The sequence below is a fragment of the Nothobranchius furzeri genome, chromosome 4 (genome assembly GCF_043380555.1).
Source record: "Nothobranchius furzeri strain GRZ-AD chromosome 4, NfurGRZ-RIMD1, whole genome shotgun sequence".
Taxonomy (NCBI): Eukaryota; Metazoa; Chordata; class Actinopteri; order Cyprinodontiformes; family Nothobranchiidae; genus Nothobranchius; species Nothobranchius furzeri.
This window is the reverse complement of record NC_091744.1, coordinates 57,765,784-57,782,717: the sequence shown is the minus strand read 5'-3', so window position 1 is coordinate 57,782,717 and position 16,934 is coordinate 57,765,784. Positions and strand designations below refer to the sequence as shown.

At 42.2% G+C, this 16,934-nt stretch overlaps 2 protein-coding genes across 2 annotated transcripts; both read right to left on the bottom strand.

Moving 5' to 3' along the window:
* Positions 1-7,122: 7,122 nt before the first annotated feature.
* On the bottom strand, positions 7,123-9,321 carry cdkn1bb (cyclin dependent kinase inhibitor 1Bb). The gene is made up of 3 exons (XM_015963954.3): positions 8,629-9,321; positions 8,368-8,498; positions 7,123-7,447 (listed from the first exon to the last, which is right to left on the bottom strand). Exons 1-2 carry the CDS (start codon positions 9,053-9,055, stop codon positions 8,383-8,385), a joined length of 543 nt encoding a protein of 180 aa, XP_015819440.1. The 5' UTR covers positions 9,056-9,321; the 3' UTR covers positions 7,123-7,447; positions 8,368-8,382.
* A 1,016-nt stretch (positions 9,322-10,337) lies between these two features.
* Positions 10,338-16,228, bottom strand: yars2 (tyrosyl-tRNA synthetase 2, mitochondrial). Its single transcript, XM_015963953.3, has 5 exons — positions 15,386-16,228; positions 14,907-15,074; positions 14,653-14,808; positions 14,391-14,561; positions 10,338-10,696 (listed from the first exon to the last, which is right to left on the bottom strand). Exons 1-5 carry the CDS (start codon positions 16,162-16,164, stop codon positions 10,537-10,539), a joined length of 1,434 nt encoding a protein of 477 aa, XP_015819439.1. The 5' UTR covers positions 16,165-16,228; the 3' UTR covers positions 10,338-10,536.
* Between the last annotated feature and the right edge of the window lie 706 nt (positions 16,229-16,934).

Here is a 16,934-nt window from a genome sequence, read left to right as displayed (position 1 = left end):
CTGAACTTGTGATTTCTTTAGATGCTGAAAAGGCTTTCGATAGGGTGGAGTGGGAATACTTGTTTGCAGTTTTGAAGAAATTTGGTTTTGGTGATAAATTCACTTCTTGGATTCAGCTTCTTTATTCATCCCCTAAAGCCAGTGTTCATACTAATGATGTTTATTCTGATTATTTTGCGCTGGGTCGTGGTTGTCGTCAAGGTTGCCCTTTGTCACCTTTACTCTTTGCCATTGCCATCGAGCCGCTGTCCATTACATTAAGATCTTCTTCTGTATTCAAGGGAATCCCCCGTAATGGAATTACACATAAAGTATCATTGTATGCGGATGACTTGTTATTATATATGACTGACCCTGCTCGCTCCATTCCTGCTGTTTTAAGTATTCTGGAGAACTTCAGCTCGTTTTCAGGTTATAAATTAAATTTAGGGAAAAGTGAGTGTTTTCCGGTTAATACGGCAGCACGTCAACTCCAACAGTCCGATCTACCCTTTCGTCTTAGTCCCTCTGGGTTTAAGTACTTAGGGGTTAACGTGACTCGCTCTCTATCTGGCCTTAAATCAGCAAATTTGTCTCCTCTTTTATCTAGGATCACATTTGATATTCAAAGATGGGGTAATCTCCCGCTTTCTTTAATCGGTAAGATTAATGTCATTAAAATGAACATCCTACCAAAATTTTTATTTTTATTTCACTCAATTCCCTTATTTTTGCCTAAACATTTCTTTGCTTCACTGGACAAGATTATTGGTTCTTTTATTTGGGGAGGGAAGCCGCCTAGGGTTTCTAAAATGTTGCTGCAGCAATGCAGATTTAGTGGAGGACTTGCATTACCTAATTTTCTAGCTTATTACTGGGCCGCTCACATTCAAAAACTCTGCTACTGGCTAAAATCTTCTGGTTCCTCGTGGTGTAAATTGGAGCTATTATCATGTAAGGGCTCCTCTTTACCAGCTTTGCTCTATTCCTCTTTACCCGTAAAACCCTCTTTGTATACTGATAATCCGGTGGTTCTTAACACACTCAAAATCTGGTTTCAGTTTAGACGACACAATAATTTTGTAATGCCATCCTCTTCGGGTCCTCTAACCAACAATCATTTGTTTCCCCCTTCACTTTTGGACACGACATTCTCAGTGTGGTGTGACAAGGGTATAGGACAGTTTAAACATTTATATGTGGATGGTGTGTTCGATAGTTTTCCCAATTTGTCTTCTCGTTATAATCTCCCTATTACCCATTTGTTTCGCTATTTTCAAATTCGAAATTTTGTTGCCAAGTGTTTCCCGAATTTCCCCTTTTTACCTCCAGAACAGCGGTGGGAAACTATGTTAAATTTTATTCCTCATCACAGAGGAACCATTTCGAAACTTTATGATGCTATTCTGTCTCTTAGTAACCACTCTAAGGTTAAGCTTAGGGATATATGGGAAGGAGAACTAGGAATTGGAATACATGAGGAGTCTTGGGAACAGGCTATAGCAAGGGTACGATCTTCCACCTCCTGCGCTCGTCTTGGACTTATCCAATTTAAGGTCATTCATAGGGTGCATTTCTCTAAGTCTAGACTTTCTGAACTGTATCCGGAAGTGGAAAATAAATGTGATAAATGCCAGGGTTCTCCTTGTCACCTTAGCCACATGTTTTTTTTGTGTCCTGAGTTACAACGTTTCTGGACAGGGTATTTTGCTATTATGTCAACTGTTCTTGGGGTAACTCTTCATCCTTGTCCTCTGATTGCGGTATTCGGGATTCCTGACCGCTCACTTATACTGGACTCCACACAAAAGGATATCATTGCCTTCACATCCTTATTAGCGAGACGTTTGATATTGTTACATTGGAAGTCTGCTAAGTGTCCTACTGTTTCCCAGTGGCTTAAAGATGTCATGTTTTTTTTAAAACTTGAAAAAATTAAATATACGCTGAGAGGGTGCACGGCCAGTTTTTTTCATAAGTGGCAACCCTTTATCTCTTATTTTACTAGTTTAGAGGTATTACCTGTTTAATTGTACTTCTGTTATTGTTATATTCCGGTAATATGTTTGACGGTTGTGTTGATCTGCGTGGGACGGGGGGGGGGGGGGGGGGCGGCTTTGTTTTTTTGTTTTTTTTGGTATGGTTTTTTTGTCTAATTGTCTTGTCCCCCCCCTTTTTTTTTTGTTTTTTTTTTTGTTGTTCTGTCTGATTGTTGTTATTTACCTAGAAAAAATGAAGAATGGTTAATTGTATTTTGGTAATTGCAAGTACTGTTGTTTTCTTCTTTCAATAAAAATATAATAATAAAAAAAAAAAAAAAAAAAAAAAAAACATTTCCCAGAATACAGCGCAGTATTTTCAAAAGGATGGCGGATCAGGAGCCGGCAGCAGCTACTTTGGGGCAAATTTCCAGTTTAAATGTAAGGCAACTAATTGTAGCTATTGGGCTGATATCTATAATGGTTTTTTTATCCAAAGCAGTTATCTATGGTTGGTTAGTTGCAGCTTCGTTGGCTAACAGGTTGTAACTCTCTTACATATTTAATTCAACCAATATATACACAATTTAAAAGGTAAAATGCTCGTTCTACACCTATACTGAAACTTATACGTATGAAATATAACTTTACCTCGTTGCCGCCATGGTCACATGAGGTAAGTCTGTTGCACCGTTTTGTTTGACCAAGGAAGGACAGTGTCCTCGACATTTAGAAGCACCCTTTGTTTACAATTTGTCCTGCTTCCAATACTTCCTGGTTCTAGAGCAAATCATATTTGAGCCCATACGTTTTCCAAGTTTGAGCAGGCATTTGTAATTTGACGTCGGTCGGCAAAGCGCAGCAGCGTTACGGAAAGAACGTTAACCAGTAACATTTAGAACAGCGTTAGGCAGTGGCCTTGCTTTGCAGATTTAGCGTGTTCTCCTCATGCATGTGTGGGTTTTCTCCAGGTGGTTTCCTCCCACTCTACATTGTCCCTAGGTGTCAGTGAGAGTGTGATTGGTTGGTTCTCCCTGTGTGTCCCTGTGATGGACTGGAGACCTGTCTAGGGTGTCCCCCACCTCTCACTCGATTATTTCTAGAGATAGACACCAGCTCCCTTCAAACCCGATTTAGAGGATGAACGAGTGAATGTGTGAGAATACAGGTTTATTACTTCAGTCCACCATAAGAAAAGCTGAGCCAGAAAGAAACTAAAGCCTCTCTAACTGCTCAGCACAGATGTGTCAGCTGGTCACTCGGTCTGTTTCTCAGCCAAATGCATCTAAACACATCTCTGAGCATTCCTGACAGGATCAGTGGGCCAGGTACCAAAGCGCTGGTACGCAGCGAAGGAGGGAGAATGAGAGATAAAAACATGAGTCAGAGCCAGCGTGCAACACCGCCAACTGCTTTGCACGTCTCACGCTGCATGCTTGAGCAGATTTGGACTGATGGAAGATAAAGGCTCTTTGATAGGCTGCAGGTGTGCTGCTTTAATGAGCACTACCCCCCATCTCTAAACCATACGGTCGATGCACATCTGTTATTCAGAGCTCTGCAGCATCTTTAACCTTGCCTTGCAGCCTGACTGTCATTCACCACACACACACACACACACACTTGAGGAGCAAAAGTGAGTCAGTGAAATGAAGCAATTCAGTGCGACTCAACAAATCCATCCGAGTTTTCTAAAAGAACATAATTCCAAAAAAGATTCAAACAAACAAACTTACTTTGGTCTGTTCACAGTCTCTCAAGACTCACACAGGAGTGAAGACAGAGGCAGTAAGAGAGAAGGATGTTAGGTGTTTGTTTGTGGGCATTGCCCCCACCCCCCATTCACAGCCGTAGGTGCCAGGGGACTGGCTCCGTGACGTGGGTTGCGGCCTCGGCAGGAAGTACGGGGAGGAACTTGTGGCTTTATATGAAGTGCCGGAGTGGTTAACAGGAACAGATAACCTGCTTCTGTTGATACAGTGAGGAAGTGCGAATTCTTGCCACATGCGACATGTAGCGGAGAAGAGCGAAGCCGACGGTGTCGTCCGCGTGTTTGACTGCCTGTGTTTCTGGAATTTCCTAGAGTTTAGTGTGGGTTTTCTTTGGGCGGCTGCAGGATCACACTCAGGAACGCTGGTGCTGGAAGTTGGGGGAGGAAGGGAGATGTACCCCTCTGACAACAGCGGTCTTCAGCTTGCTGCCAGTCGTAGATGTTATAGTTGCATTGGAAGGAATGCTTTCACCCTGGAAACAGCTAAGCAAAAATAAGTTGGCCTACAAATGAGCCGTTTTAAGAGCGTCAGCTTGGGAGGATGACAGATTAACATTATTAAAAGGTTAAATGCAAAAGTGTGAAATATTCTTCACAAAATTATTAGAACTGTGAAATATAAAACTCGCCAGGAAATCAGAAACATTTGGACTCTGTAGATTGTAGGTTCATACGGGGGGAGCCGAACTACCTCGACAGATTTATTTGGATGGGGGAGGGTGGTGAATCTACTCTGAGCTCCTCGACTGACACACTCAGCCATGATCCATAAGTGATTGTTCAAACGTAAACGGACCAATCAGAGCTTTGCCTTTTGGCTCAGTTCTTAACCACAACAGACTAGAGTACAATATACTCTGTTCCAGCCTGGGAGGGGCAGTCCACCTTTACACAGGTTCAGATATCAGCAGTCTTCCACAAATAAAAACAGAAATCCATCTACCCATACATCTATTTCCCTCTCCTTATCCGTGGTCTTTGTTGCGGGGGCACCAAAATCAGAGACCCAGACCTCTCCCTCCCCAGCCTCTAAGGCCAGCTCCTCCGGGGGAATCCTAAGGTGTTCCCTGGCCAGAGGAGAAGTCCCAGTCCAGTGTGTCCTGGGTTTTCCTTTAGGTCTCCTCCTGGTTGGACGAGCCTGGAAAACCTCACCAGAGAGGCATCCTACCCATACGATGGCTCCTCTCCGTAAACATTAGAAAGCTCATTAGAAAATAATTAGCACGGGGTAACTAGGGGCTGTTCGTTCAAGCTAGATAATATTGATTTAATCTGGGTATTTTAGTACTTTAGAAACCGACAGCGCTTCCGACTCCCTCCATCCCCAATAGTCTACACCTACAGTCAGTCAGTCAATCCGTGGCCTTGTGGGCTGGGGGCGGAGCTTGTAGACGGCTCCTTTGTTTGAGCACAGAAGCCCAGACACAACAGTAGCCTGCCCCAGCCCCTTAAAAGGCCTTCAACACAAAGGGACAATGGGTCGGGCTTGGGGTGGGGGTGGAGCGGCTGAGCTGAGGTTGCCCACCTGCACACTTCAAAACTGGACAATCTCCACCCACACACCCAGCTTTAAAATACGCTGCAGGTGTCTTCCTGCTTGGGGCTCAAGAAGGAAGCAGAATAATTCTGCAGCAGCTAAATCAGTTTGGATTTCTACAGCCGAAGGGATGCGACAGAAACCGAGAGTCCGGAAGGCTAAAGTCACAAGAGGTCAAACTCTTGTCTGCTCTGTGTGGAAAAAAAACTGTAAAAATAATTACAACTTTCCATAAACAGGATCATCAAATGCGACATGTAACAAATTTTTTTTTAAGTTTAATATATATATATATATATATATATGTAAAACACATTTAATCTCATTTAAACATGTTAAAATGAATGGAAATTCTCATCGTAAATCTTTTAATTAAAATAATCATAAAAATGTGGCATTTGCAAAAACATATTTTAAATGTGTAAATTTGAAGGCATTACACAAATCCCTTGTTTCTCACACACACACACACCTGCTACTGTAGCTAAAAAAAAAAGCTAACATTGTGTTTTATCTCTCTAAATTCAAAGATATTTTCTGTGCACTAGTACTCTGAACCTTTTTTCCAGTGAGCTGCTGAACGTTACTGGCTGCTCCCAGTGGTCTGTTTTTATTCCTCCCATTTTCACTGGATGAGCCCAGTGTCAATCATCTGGCCTTAGACTGGTGCTGCTGGCAGCTCCAAACTCACACAGCTGTTAAAAGCACCAACACGTTCCTAGACGCACAAGGTAAACACACATCTCTACACACATTAGTCATTTCTACTTTTTTAAAACAAAACTTAAGAGTCAGATTTAATTTTCTCTTTTAATTGATTGCAACACAATTTTATCACATTACAAAAAAAAAAAAAAAACATCCAATATTTATCAGGCTCAGTTTGCAACCTCATTGACAAAGAAAAAAAAAATCCTACAAAATAAAATGTTTTTGCAAAATAGAAAAATTTTAGCAAATGCCACTTTGGATAACCGTAATCAAGAACCCACTTTTAATATCCTACATAAAAGGCTTAACATAAATAAGTTAGTATAATTTCTCAGTGTTTTTTTGCATGTTTGTTTTGTTTTTAACAAATTATGTACAAAGGTACATTGCAAAGATTTTACACAAATATACAGACAGCCTGTCTGCAATGAGCATGTTTCTGGTGCATCCTCAGCAGGCTGACAATGACGGGGTGAGTACAAGCATTCATGTGATCACAAAGAAGCTCCCTGTGAAGTCAAATAAGAGGCTGGAAACTAAAAAACAAACCACGAGACTTTTTCCTTTTAGAAGATTAAGGTTTAGGGGCAGAAGGAAAGCAAAACGTTGATTCTTGTTCTTCAAAGCCGAGTACCTCACAGCTCAAAGGAAACACTCGAACATTAAAACGTAGCTGAGGCGCACAGAAAAACTTCAAAAAAATTGTTTCATAATATTCCAGGACTCTGATGCTAAAAGCACCTCGATTAAAAAATAAATATCAGAAAATCTTAACAGAATTTTTACATCTCCTCGTCGTTTAGACGAGTCCAGCCCTTTGCAGGGAGGCGCTGTAATAAATGAAAAAACAAATTAAATTACGATACGTGAGCTACATTTGTACCATTCTTCACTGCTGCATTAGGAAGCTGACGGAGTGAAGGAACACTACAGAAACGGTGAGAAGCCATGATTTTTTCTTTTTAAGTGTAGCAATTAAGGACAGTGGCAAATGTCACACAGTCTGGAAATAAAAATAAAAAACAGCATTTTGGAAACCATCACTGCAATTCTTCAAGTCAAATGAAAATTCACAACTTTTTACAAAAAGGATTGGATTTAGAATTAAGTTCCTTATGTGCTACACATGGAGACATATTTATACCTATATATATATATATCCATCTTTATTAATTTATTTACACACAGGTAGTAACAAAACGAGCAAAAAAGGGAAATAAAACCTAATTGCACACTGCTACATCGACTGCTGTTAGAGGCAGTAACTTATTTTTAATTGAGTGCCACAACTTTAGTGTTTCTATTCAGTGCTTCAACAGCGTCCTCCTCAGTCCTCAGAAGAGCCGATATGTTTCTGATGCTGCGCAGATCCTCATCCCCAAAAAGCCAACAAACAGTCAGGCCTCCAAAAAAATAAAATAAAAGATGCATATAAAAAACAACACCCTCGCAAAAAAAAAAATGCTCGAACTGTGTGGAGAAGGTGGGAAAAATAAGAAAAAAAAAAGGTTAGTATTAACATTTTTGAAAAATCATCTTTTAACAATTCATGGAAAAAGTTTCACTTTAATTATTTTTCATAACTAGACTGTTTATTTCAAGTGTGCACCCCCTATCAGTTTCCTATTTTTAAAAAGACTAACAAGGTTAAGCTAAACTGACCTGTTACACACACACACACACACACACACACACACACACTTATGAAACTAACAGCTATTTTGTCTTTTAGTGCAGTTCTTTCATCATATTTTATAATAAAATCTTTCAAGGATTTACTTTTGAACAGAAAAACATCCTCATATTGAATCACACCCGGTTATTGTTCAAATTTCTGTGCTAAAAAGAAACATTGATGTAAGTGTTCTCATCTGCAGCCTAAACAGGTCCTAAACCACTGTGAGGAAGATCTCATCGTGCCCATCCCTCCTCCCTTTACTTGAATTCGGACCTGCGGGTCTCCTCAGCACACTCCTCTGCCTGCAGGGACAGCGTGCGTGCGTGTGTGTGTGTGTGCGTGCGTGCGTGTGTGTGTTCAGAGACCAGCCCCTTCTCTGCTCTGCTCCGAGGGCAGTGGCTGCTGACGTGTTACTACTACACTGTTGTTCAGCCCTTGTTTACAGTTTAGTAGAAAAGCTGCAGCAGTGAGACGTTAAAGCCTTTTTCTCTCGGCAGAGTTGATCTCATTGTGATTAAATGAATATAAAATGTTGAAATGGTTACTAGAGTCCAGCATTTTACTTACTGAAGATAAAATAAGCGTGCAGCACCGTTAAAGCTACTCGATAATATGTGGAGAGAACGTGTTATATAACCTGCTGTGGCTCAGATCACAGCTGAGGAACAGAAGCTACATGCGGTTATTGTATACGGATGAGTTTAAGCCTCACCGTTTTCTCTCGGGCTCACGTCTGTCTCTTGGGACTGGGCTTTCTGGGTGTGTGTTCTACTGAGTGGCTCAGGTTCGGACAGCTAACCTCGTCTGGGCTGGTATGGGACCTCTTGTTTTGGGTCGGAGGCTCTGCGAACAGCAAAGAAATTCTGTCAGGGAAACTCGGAGCAAAAACACAAGAAGAGGGTTATAGATGTGCTTCCTGTCGGGTGAAAGCCGAGCTCCGGCTCTAAAACCTGATTAGATGCAAATGTAGTACCGTGACTAGCAGGTCTCTTCCTCAGCCCGGTGCACTCCGTTTGACCGTCGGGCTTGCTGGTATCCCCGCTCGACGCCACCAGGACGCAGTTATGGTTCCCGTTTAGATCCACACTGGTGCTCCTGGGGCAGACGCCCTTCTCCCTCCGCGGCTGCCGGTGGTAGAAGTCCGGCATCTCCTCGGAATCCACTAGTTCCCATTTGAACCTGCCGTTGCTCAGTGGCGTGTCACTGGCGAAGTCGAAGCCCCACTTGGCAGCGGCAGCCTCTTTGAACTCCCGCATGTGTTCGTTAAAATCCTTCTTTAACTCTTCGTGATCCACCGGGCCGAACAGACTTCTGCAGGCAGACGGCTTCGGGTGCTCCGACACCCGGGCCTCCGTCCGCTCCAACGTCGGACTCCCGTTTGAAACTCGAACATTAGACATTTCCCCTCCCCCCAATAAACACGCTATTTTCAGTCAGCCGGGAGCGTCCAGCTGTCATAAGAAAAACACGTCGCTGAAAAAAAAATACAAATAAAAAACAACAACAGCGGTATCTCCAGGTCACGGGGGAAAGATCCGACGCAGCTCTACACCTATGCCATGCATACGTCGAAGTGGAAGACGTTAACTGCTGCGGGGCTCTGGAGTCGAAGATGGTCTCCGAGAATCATCAAAACAAAGTGCACAGGAACTGAGGACGCTGTCAGTTTCGCTCCGCTCAGAGAGAAACTGCAGAGAAACCTCAGCACCCAATATGGCGATTGAGGAGCAGAGCAGTGGTGGGGACTGAGACGGGAGGGGGAGGGGCTTATGATTGACACACAGAGCTATTTAAACCCGGCAAAGGACGCTCATTGGTTAAGCGACACCTGGCCCCACCTACTTTATTTAAAGTGACAGTAGGCGTGTATGAGTGGGGAAGTCGGCTCATATTTTTCCATCACGTTTTACTAAAATAAATATTTATGTATGCTTCTTAAAAATAGAAAACGTATTTTTGTGTAAATGACTACATCACACAAGCTTTATAGTTACACATCTAAAAAAAATACTAAATTTACAGGTAATTTGCAAAGGAGTCAAAACCATTATTTTTCTAAACATCTTCAGTGTGCATTACTCTGTTTTTAATAGTTGATTTATTCTAAATATAAGTATTAACCAAATATTTACCAAATTTAAAAAAAAAATCCAGCATCATAAAGCAACACACGTATGCCAAAGACACACTACAACGGAGTGTAAAACAAAACTAATAAGCCAAGAACCTGCAGAAATCAAACCTGCCGTGGGTCGAGCATTGGTTTTTACATCGCAGCTGAAAAAATTCACAATTTCACATAAAAGTCAGCATGCACTCCCAAAAGAGAGAATTACATCATTATATATATATAATACAAATAATTTAAGGTAGTTTCTTTTTGTCAATGACTGCATGAAAACCTTTTTTCTCCTTTTGTTACTTTTTACACAAACTGACAGAAAATAAAACACCAGACGTAAGGCTGATTTTGGCCTCATGTTCCAAAATAAAAGTGCAGTGTTTAAACTGTTTTGTGAGAAATGATGCAATGTACTTTTACTGGAAAAAATGTTTACTTAAAAGGGTCACAGCAGGATAAGTGGTGCAGATGAGGCCGGCTACAGCCAGCCATTAAAACAATAGCGCCATCTTGTGTTCACTTGACTAAACTATTGCAGCACAAAATCAGCAAGAAACCAATCTTATCAAATACTTTAATACCACACTTTTAAATAAGCATCACAGCTATGCATTTACATATTTATATGTCCATAAAAACAAATACTTATAAAGTAAAAGTCCATCAAAATCTTCTCACTGACTGCCAAAGTATTGCTGCCTACCTTCGTCATCAGTCATTACAGTTTAGTTTAGTGCCTTCATTCTCAATCAGGGAGTGTCAGAGGCCGAGCCACTTGATGATGTAGAAATTCCTTTTTCCTACTTTGAGCAGCGTGAGTCCATTAGTCAGGATGTGGACTTTGGGGATCAGCACCTGCTCTGGATGGTCAGCCCGTTTGTGGTTAATCGAGATTGCCCCCTCTGAAACCATCCGATACCTGCCAACATAAACATGTATGATTAAGACTCTGGGTTAAAGGAGAATGACCTTGTGGAAAACAAAGACCGCTGCTTTGAAATTCCTAGAGTTAAAGCTGCTATAGCAAATCTACAGAACAAGGTTTTGAATGCAAACACGGTCACGGAACACTCAACGTTCCCCTCGGGTATCTTCACTGGGTTCACGTCCACCAGAACCAGAATCCCGTGTTGCCACAGGAAACGAGAGCGTGCTAAAAACCAGTTGCTGTTTTCTAGGTCCAAACATCTTTTGTTGTCTGACTTCAAACTGTGTTTTTCTTTTTGGGACTCGGGTAGTTTGTCCTCAAGTTGAAGTGGTAGCAGCCGACTGTTTCTCCTCTGATATAATTGAGCAGAGGACCTCTCACACCAGTGCTGTTCTGTTGCTGAAATATGAGTGTGTAATGAATGGAGGACACTGAGAAGTGCGGCGGTTTGGTGAGAACAACAATGTGTTATTGGCGGAAGTTTTCAGACAAACGGGAGAGAACTACTTTATTCATTTTTTTTGTTGTTTTTTAATCTCCACAATATATTTTTAGCTGTACCACGTTAGAATGTATTTAAGAGGCATGAAAGACTGTTTTAAGCTAATTTGTTTTACAGATTTGCTATAGCACTAGAGCTGAAACAACTAATCGATTTAATCGATTATTGAAATAGTTGACAACATTTTTTGTCATTGATTTATAATCACATTTTACCGTAAGCGGCCTATTTTTAACACAATTTGTCACATCCATTACAATCTGTTAAATTTGCAGCGAGTGAGCCACTGACCTACCAGTGGAGCAGTAGAAGAAGAAATCAGCCAATAGGTACACTTGTTTTTCATGACGTACCACGCACATCGCTGATGTGCATGCTCACACCGAGGATGGCGGAGCAACAAAAAGTACAGAAAAAATAACAAACTATAAAACTGAGGAAAATACCCAAACAAAAACATCAAGCGTATGGGAGCACTTCACTCTAGAAGTCGTGAAAAGACGGGTGACTAGGGATGGGTACCTTTGACATTTGAATCGATCCGGTACTAATTCCCGGTACCTAAGAATCGATACCGGTACTTAACGGTACCAATATTCGATACTTTTGAGTGTTTAATATTTTTAATTCTCTTTTATAATTAAATATATATTTTTCTCAATATATAACAATATTTGATAAATATCACGATAAATAACATTAAACTGTTTGTATTAACATCGTCCTTGTAGTTTTAAAAGTTGATAATTAAACTGAAGCAAACATCTTTGCTGTGAACTAAATTTACTGTGTATCTTCATTCCTTTTACAGTCTCTTTTTCAATTGATTTTTCCTACTGGGAAGTTAGAATTTCTGAGGAGAAAGCGAACGCACCATTAGATGATAACAATGGTGGCATAGGAAGCTAACATATCAAGCTAACGTTATCTTAAACAGTTTATTTAGCTGCTGGAGCAGATTAAAACGATGATGCCTCACACTTAGATCGTTGTCGCTGGTTTCGTCTTCACCCAATCACCCGTCGCATTTAGTAAAGTGAAGCCAAAATTTAGTGCGTGTTCATGTTCTTCTAGTCGGAATTTCTGAGTTCCGAGGAGAAAGCGAACGCACCATTAGTGAAACGGAAGCTAACAAATCAAGCTAACGTTATCTTAAACATTTTATTTACCTACCGGAGCATATTAAGATGAGGATGTCTCACTTAGATCGTTGTCGCTGGTTTCATCATCACCCAGTTACCCATCACATTTAGTGAAGTGGACCCAAGCTTTAGCGTGTGTTCTGTCTACCATGCTGCTCTGTTTACAACTCGCCCGCAGCGACCGATGACATAACGCTCTTGCGCATGCGCAGCTGTCCAGGCAAGTTCTCGTTGTGAAGGACGGGTACCGAAACGAGGCACTGTTTCAAATGAAGTGAATCGGTGCTCAGTCGGTACTGTGGAATTCGGTCGGTACCTTAAAAAGTACCGAATTCGGTACCCATCCCTACGGGTGACCCGCAAGATACAGAAAAAAATTATTTGGCATGGCACAGAAGAACGACTTCTCTTAACGAACATCTGAGACCAAAACGTGTCGGAGTTGATGCAGCTAAAGCGCCAGCCCCGGTTAGTGACTATGACGTAGGGCTGGGCGATACGGCCTAAAAATAAAATTGATTTTTTTTATTTTTTTGGATTTACGATTTTTCCCCCCGATTCTCTCTCCCTCTCAATTAAGATTAGCAATAAGTACAAATGGAAGGCAATTTTGTTTTTATTTAATCACAAGCAAGACAAATGTAACCCTCATTTCTGAGATGAATAATGAATAAATGAACACCCTCTTGGAATAAAAGTGCCACGTCCGTCGCAGCAAACCCAAACCAGTTCCAAACAACGGATGATTTAATTCCTTACTTAAGGACAAACTTCCCACTCTCACCGGTGGCCATGGAGTCGCTTGCTGTTGCCGTTTCATGTGCGTGCTGTGACGTTGTCACGGTTATGTGAAATTAATGCTATGGAAACTAAAAGGCGCTACTACATAAAAATTCGATTAACTTATTTTCATTTTATTTTTAATCGCCCGCAACAAAAAATTTGAATTAATCCATTAAATCAATTTATTGCCCAGGCCTACAATAATGCGGATCACTTTTTGTGACTTTGCTGTTTAGCTGAGTCTGTTATAGTAAATGGTAAATGGCCTGTATGTGATGTAGCGCCTTCTAGAGTCCTGGAACCCCCCAAGGCGCTTTACAACACAGTCATTCACCCATACACACACTGGTGGGGATGAGCTACTGACAGAGGCGAGGCTGCCGAACACAGGCGCCACCGGTCCCTCCGACCACCACCAGCAGGCAACGTGGGTTAAGTGTCTTGCCCAAGGACACAACGACAGCAACAGACTGAGCGGGGCTTGAACCTGCAACCTTCTGACTACGAGGCACAGAACGTTGCGTGCCAGGATGATGTCGGCGCCAAAACTAACAAAACAAAGCGTAGACTCACCTCTTACATCAGGAAGAATCTGTGCGTTTTGAGCGTGATCTGTTCTTTCATAATCTGTTGTTGAATTGTGATCGGCATACGCTTTTCTGGTTCGTGCCTCACGATTTTTTTATAGCAGCGGCACAAAACGATCTAACACATGGATGTTCTGCTTCCTGATCACGTGATGCGTGACGTACGCAGATGAAGATCGGCTTTAGAGCTGTGATGTTTGTTCTCACGGTGCGGGGGCTCGTTCCGACTTTAGTTGTCATTTGCAGTTAATGAGTTAATGTCAGTATTTTGGTATCGGCAAATATCGGTCTCAACAGCGATATTAATATCGGATATTGGTGTATCATTAGTTTTACCTTTGGGAGTGTTTAAATGATCAAGAAATACGAGGCACGTTCATTTTGTGTAATGTTGTCTAAGAAACATGTTTTAAGTGTTTTACAGCGTTAAAACACATATTTGTGAAACATAATTACTTCTTCCCAGATTTTTCCTGTTGCGGGTTATTTAGTAGATTAACAAAAACCGATTAACCCTAAAAATAATCGGCAGATTAATTGATTACGAAAATAATTGTTAGCTGCAGCCCTATATAGCACCTTTAAGTGCAGATCAGTATGGTCCATATTATTTTGATAGACTCTAAAGAGTCTGTTTAAGAATAGGAAAACAAAAGGATGGGGTTGCCTACCCTTTGGGCCCATCAGGGATGGCACTGATTTTGCGACATGCATCAATCACGGTGGTCCCTGGCTCCAAAAGCAGCTCATGAAAAGGAGCATCTCTGAAAAGTTCCTGAAGCTCCTCATCAGTCATTTCCTGCAAGGCCTCCACGTTATTGTTATACAACGCATTAGTGCATCTGCAACAACAAACATTACAGCCATGAAAAATCAGAAAACGACAGGCTAAGGCTCTTCCTGCGCAAATACAACAAGCAGCTACACTCAGACCTCTTGGCACTCTCCAGGCCCTCTTTTCCATGCACCAATTTTGTCACTTCTGCAGCCAGTCGCTTGTGGGCAAGGCGCTTACTTGGATGCTCTCTCTGCTGTTCCATCAGCTTCTCTACCTCAGCCAGAGGCAGAAAGGTGAACAACTTCAGATAGCTGCAAAATGTCCACACCTGAAACCTCAGTGTCCACCTACGGTGCTCATTATGCCACACAAAGCACATCTACACCTATCACTGCTGTGCCCCGCTTACCCCTCCACGCTGGCATCAGGCTGTCTGAGGAAGAACTGGTAGAGTTCAAATGAGGAGGTCTTGTCCCTGTTCAGCCACACGGCGTTTCCTGCAGTTTTCCCCAGCTTGTCCCCGACGTAGCTGGTGACCAGCGGGATGGTTAGGCCATACACCTTCTCACCGCTCACCCTGAACAGATAGCAGAATTTCAGCCTGACATGCTGGTCTGGCTACATCAAAAGGGACATCATACAAAAGACCAAAAACTTGCCTGCTGTCAGTAATCTACTTAAATCTACCATGTAGCCCAAAATTACAACATTGCTTTACTCATGATAAAAAAAACTGATCATTTTAAACCTTGAAAATGTCTTGGTGGCTGTGTCGCTCGGTGGGAATAACACATCTGTGTTTATTAAAACACCCAGAAGATGCTTAGTCTACACTTTAGAAGGGTAAACAGTGCAAGAGGATTTTTCGGCAGCCTGGTGGACATTTACTTGTGAATGTACTCGTGGCCAGACATCAAATTGCCCAGCTGGTCGCTGCCTCCGAGCTGAATCTTGCAGCCGTATATCTGGTTCAGGTGGTAGAAGTCATAAGCTTGGAACACCTGGTAGGTGAACTCCGTCAGGCTCATACCGTCTGCGCTCTTCAGCCGGGCCTGCACGCTGTGGCGGCTGAGCATTGTCCCCATCCTGAAGTGCCTTCCGGCCTCGGAGAGGAAGTCCACCACACCGCGGCTTTTATACCAGCTCAGGTTGTTCAACACGGTTACGGTTCCCAGCTTCCTGGAGCTGTGGTGAAAGTGCATTTCGTGGTTCGTGAAAATCCTCTGTATGCTCTCCCGGATGCTGTGGGTGTTTTCCTCCGCGAGCTCCGCGGAGAGCGGCTCGCGCTCTGTTGTTTTCCCGCTTGGGTCTCCAATTTGTGCCGTCGCCCCTCCGATCACAGCAATGACGTGATGCCCGGCGCTTCGGAAGTGTAACAGGCCAATGATAGCGAGCAGGTTTCCCACATGGAGACTGTCGGCGGTGGGGTCGAAGCCGCAGTAAACGGTCTGAGAGCCGGACTGAAGCAGCTGGGGGATCTGGTCCTGCGCGGCGCTTTCTGGGAACGACTCCTTTAAAATACCGCGGTTATGTAAAGATAAGAGCAGTTCAGTGTGTGCAGGAGGAGAACTGTGAAATTTAGAGTGGAATGCAAAAGAAACACGCGCTCTTTGGAGGAAGCTGCGAGAGCCACACTGCCATAAACAGCACAGCATGGAGACCGCCATGTTTGACAATGTGACAAACCCGGAAGAGAAGCTGAATTGAAGAGCCCTGTTTCAGGAGATGTTTAAAGACTATCGCGCCCCCTGGCGGAGCGGAAATTAACTCGCACCATATCGACAAACGTCACAAAGATTTAAAAAATAATCAAAAGTTGTAAATTACGTTTGGCTACAGTATATCTACGTTTAATTTTCAGTTCCTTGTTATTATGATTTTAATTTTTAAAAGTTCTGTCTATTTTTTTAAATAAGAAAATAGTGAAAAAAATCACCAAATTTGTTATTAATGACATGTTCTGTGTCCCCTTGGTCCCCAGCCCCACCTGTTCTTCCTCTGCGTTCCCCTCATGTGTCTGCTTATGCCCTGTGTCCTTTTACTTCCCCAGCCCCAGGGGGGCTGCCAGAGATTTTGGGCCCCATGAAAAAATATCAAGTTGGGCTCCCTGGGGGCTCGTCCATAGCTGGAGCTGGGGTTCCACCCTCCCAGATTCGAAGGGAGGAAAAAAAAATATGTATGTGTGTATATATATATATATATATATATATATATATATATATATATATATATATATAATTATATTAGTATTTCAGTTTTGCTTAATTATGTAGGTCTACATGCATTCTTACTTATTTACATCAATCAATCAATCAATGCTTTATTTATAAAGCGCCTTCCGCAACCCTGTCAGGAAGCCCAAGGCGCTGAACATGGTACAGAAAGTTAAATATAGTGAATAAATCAGAAAATAAAAGCATTTCAAAATACAGATTAC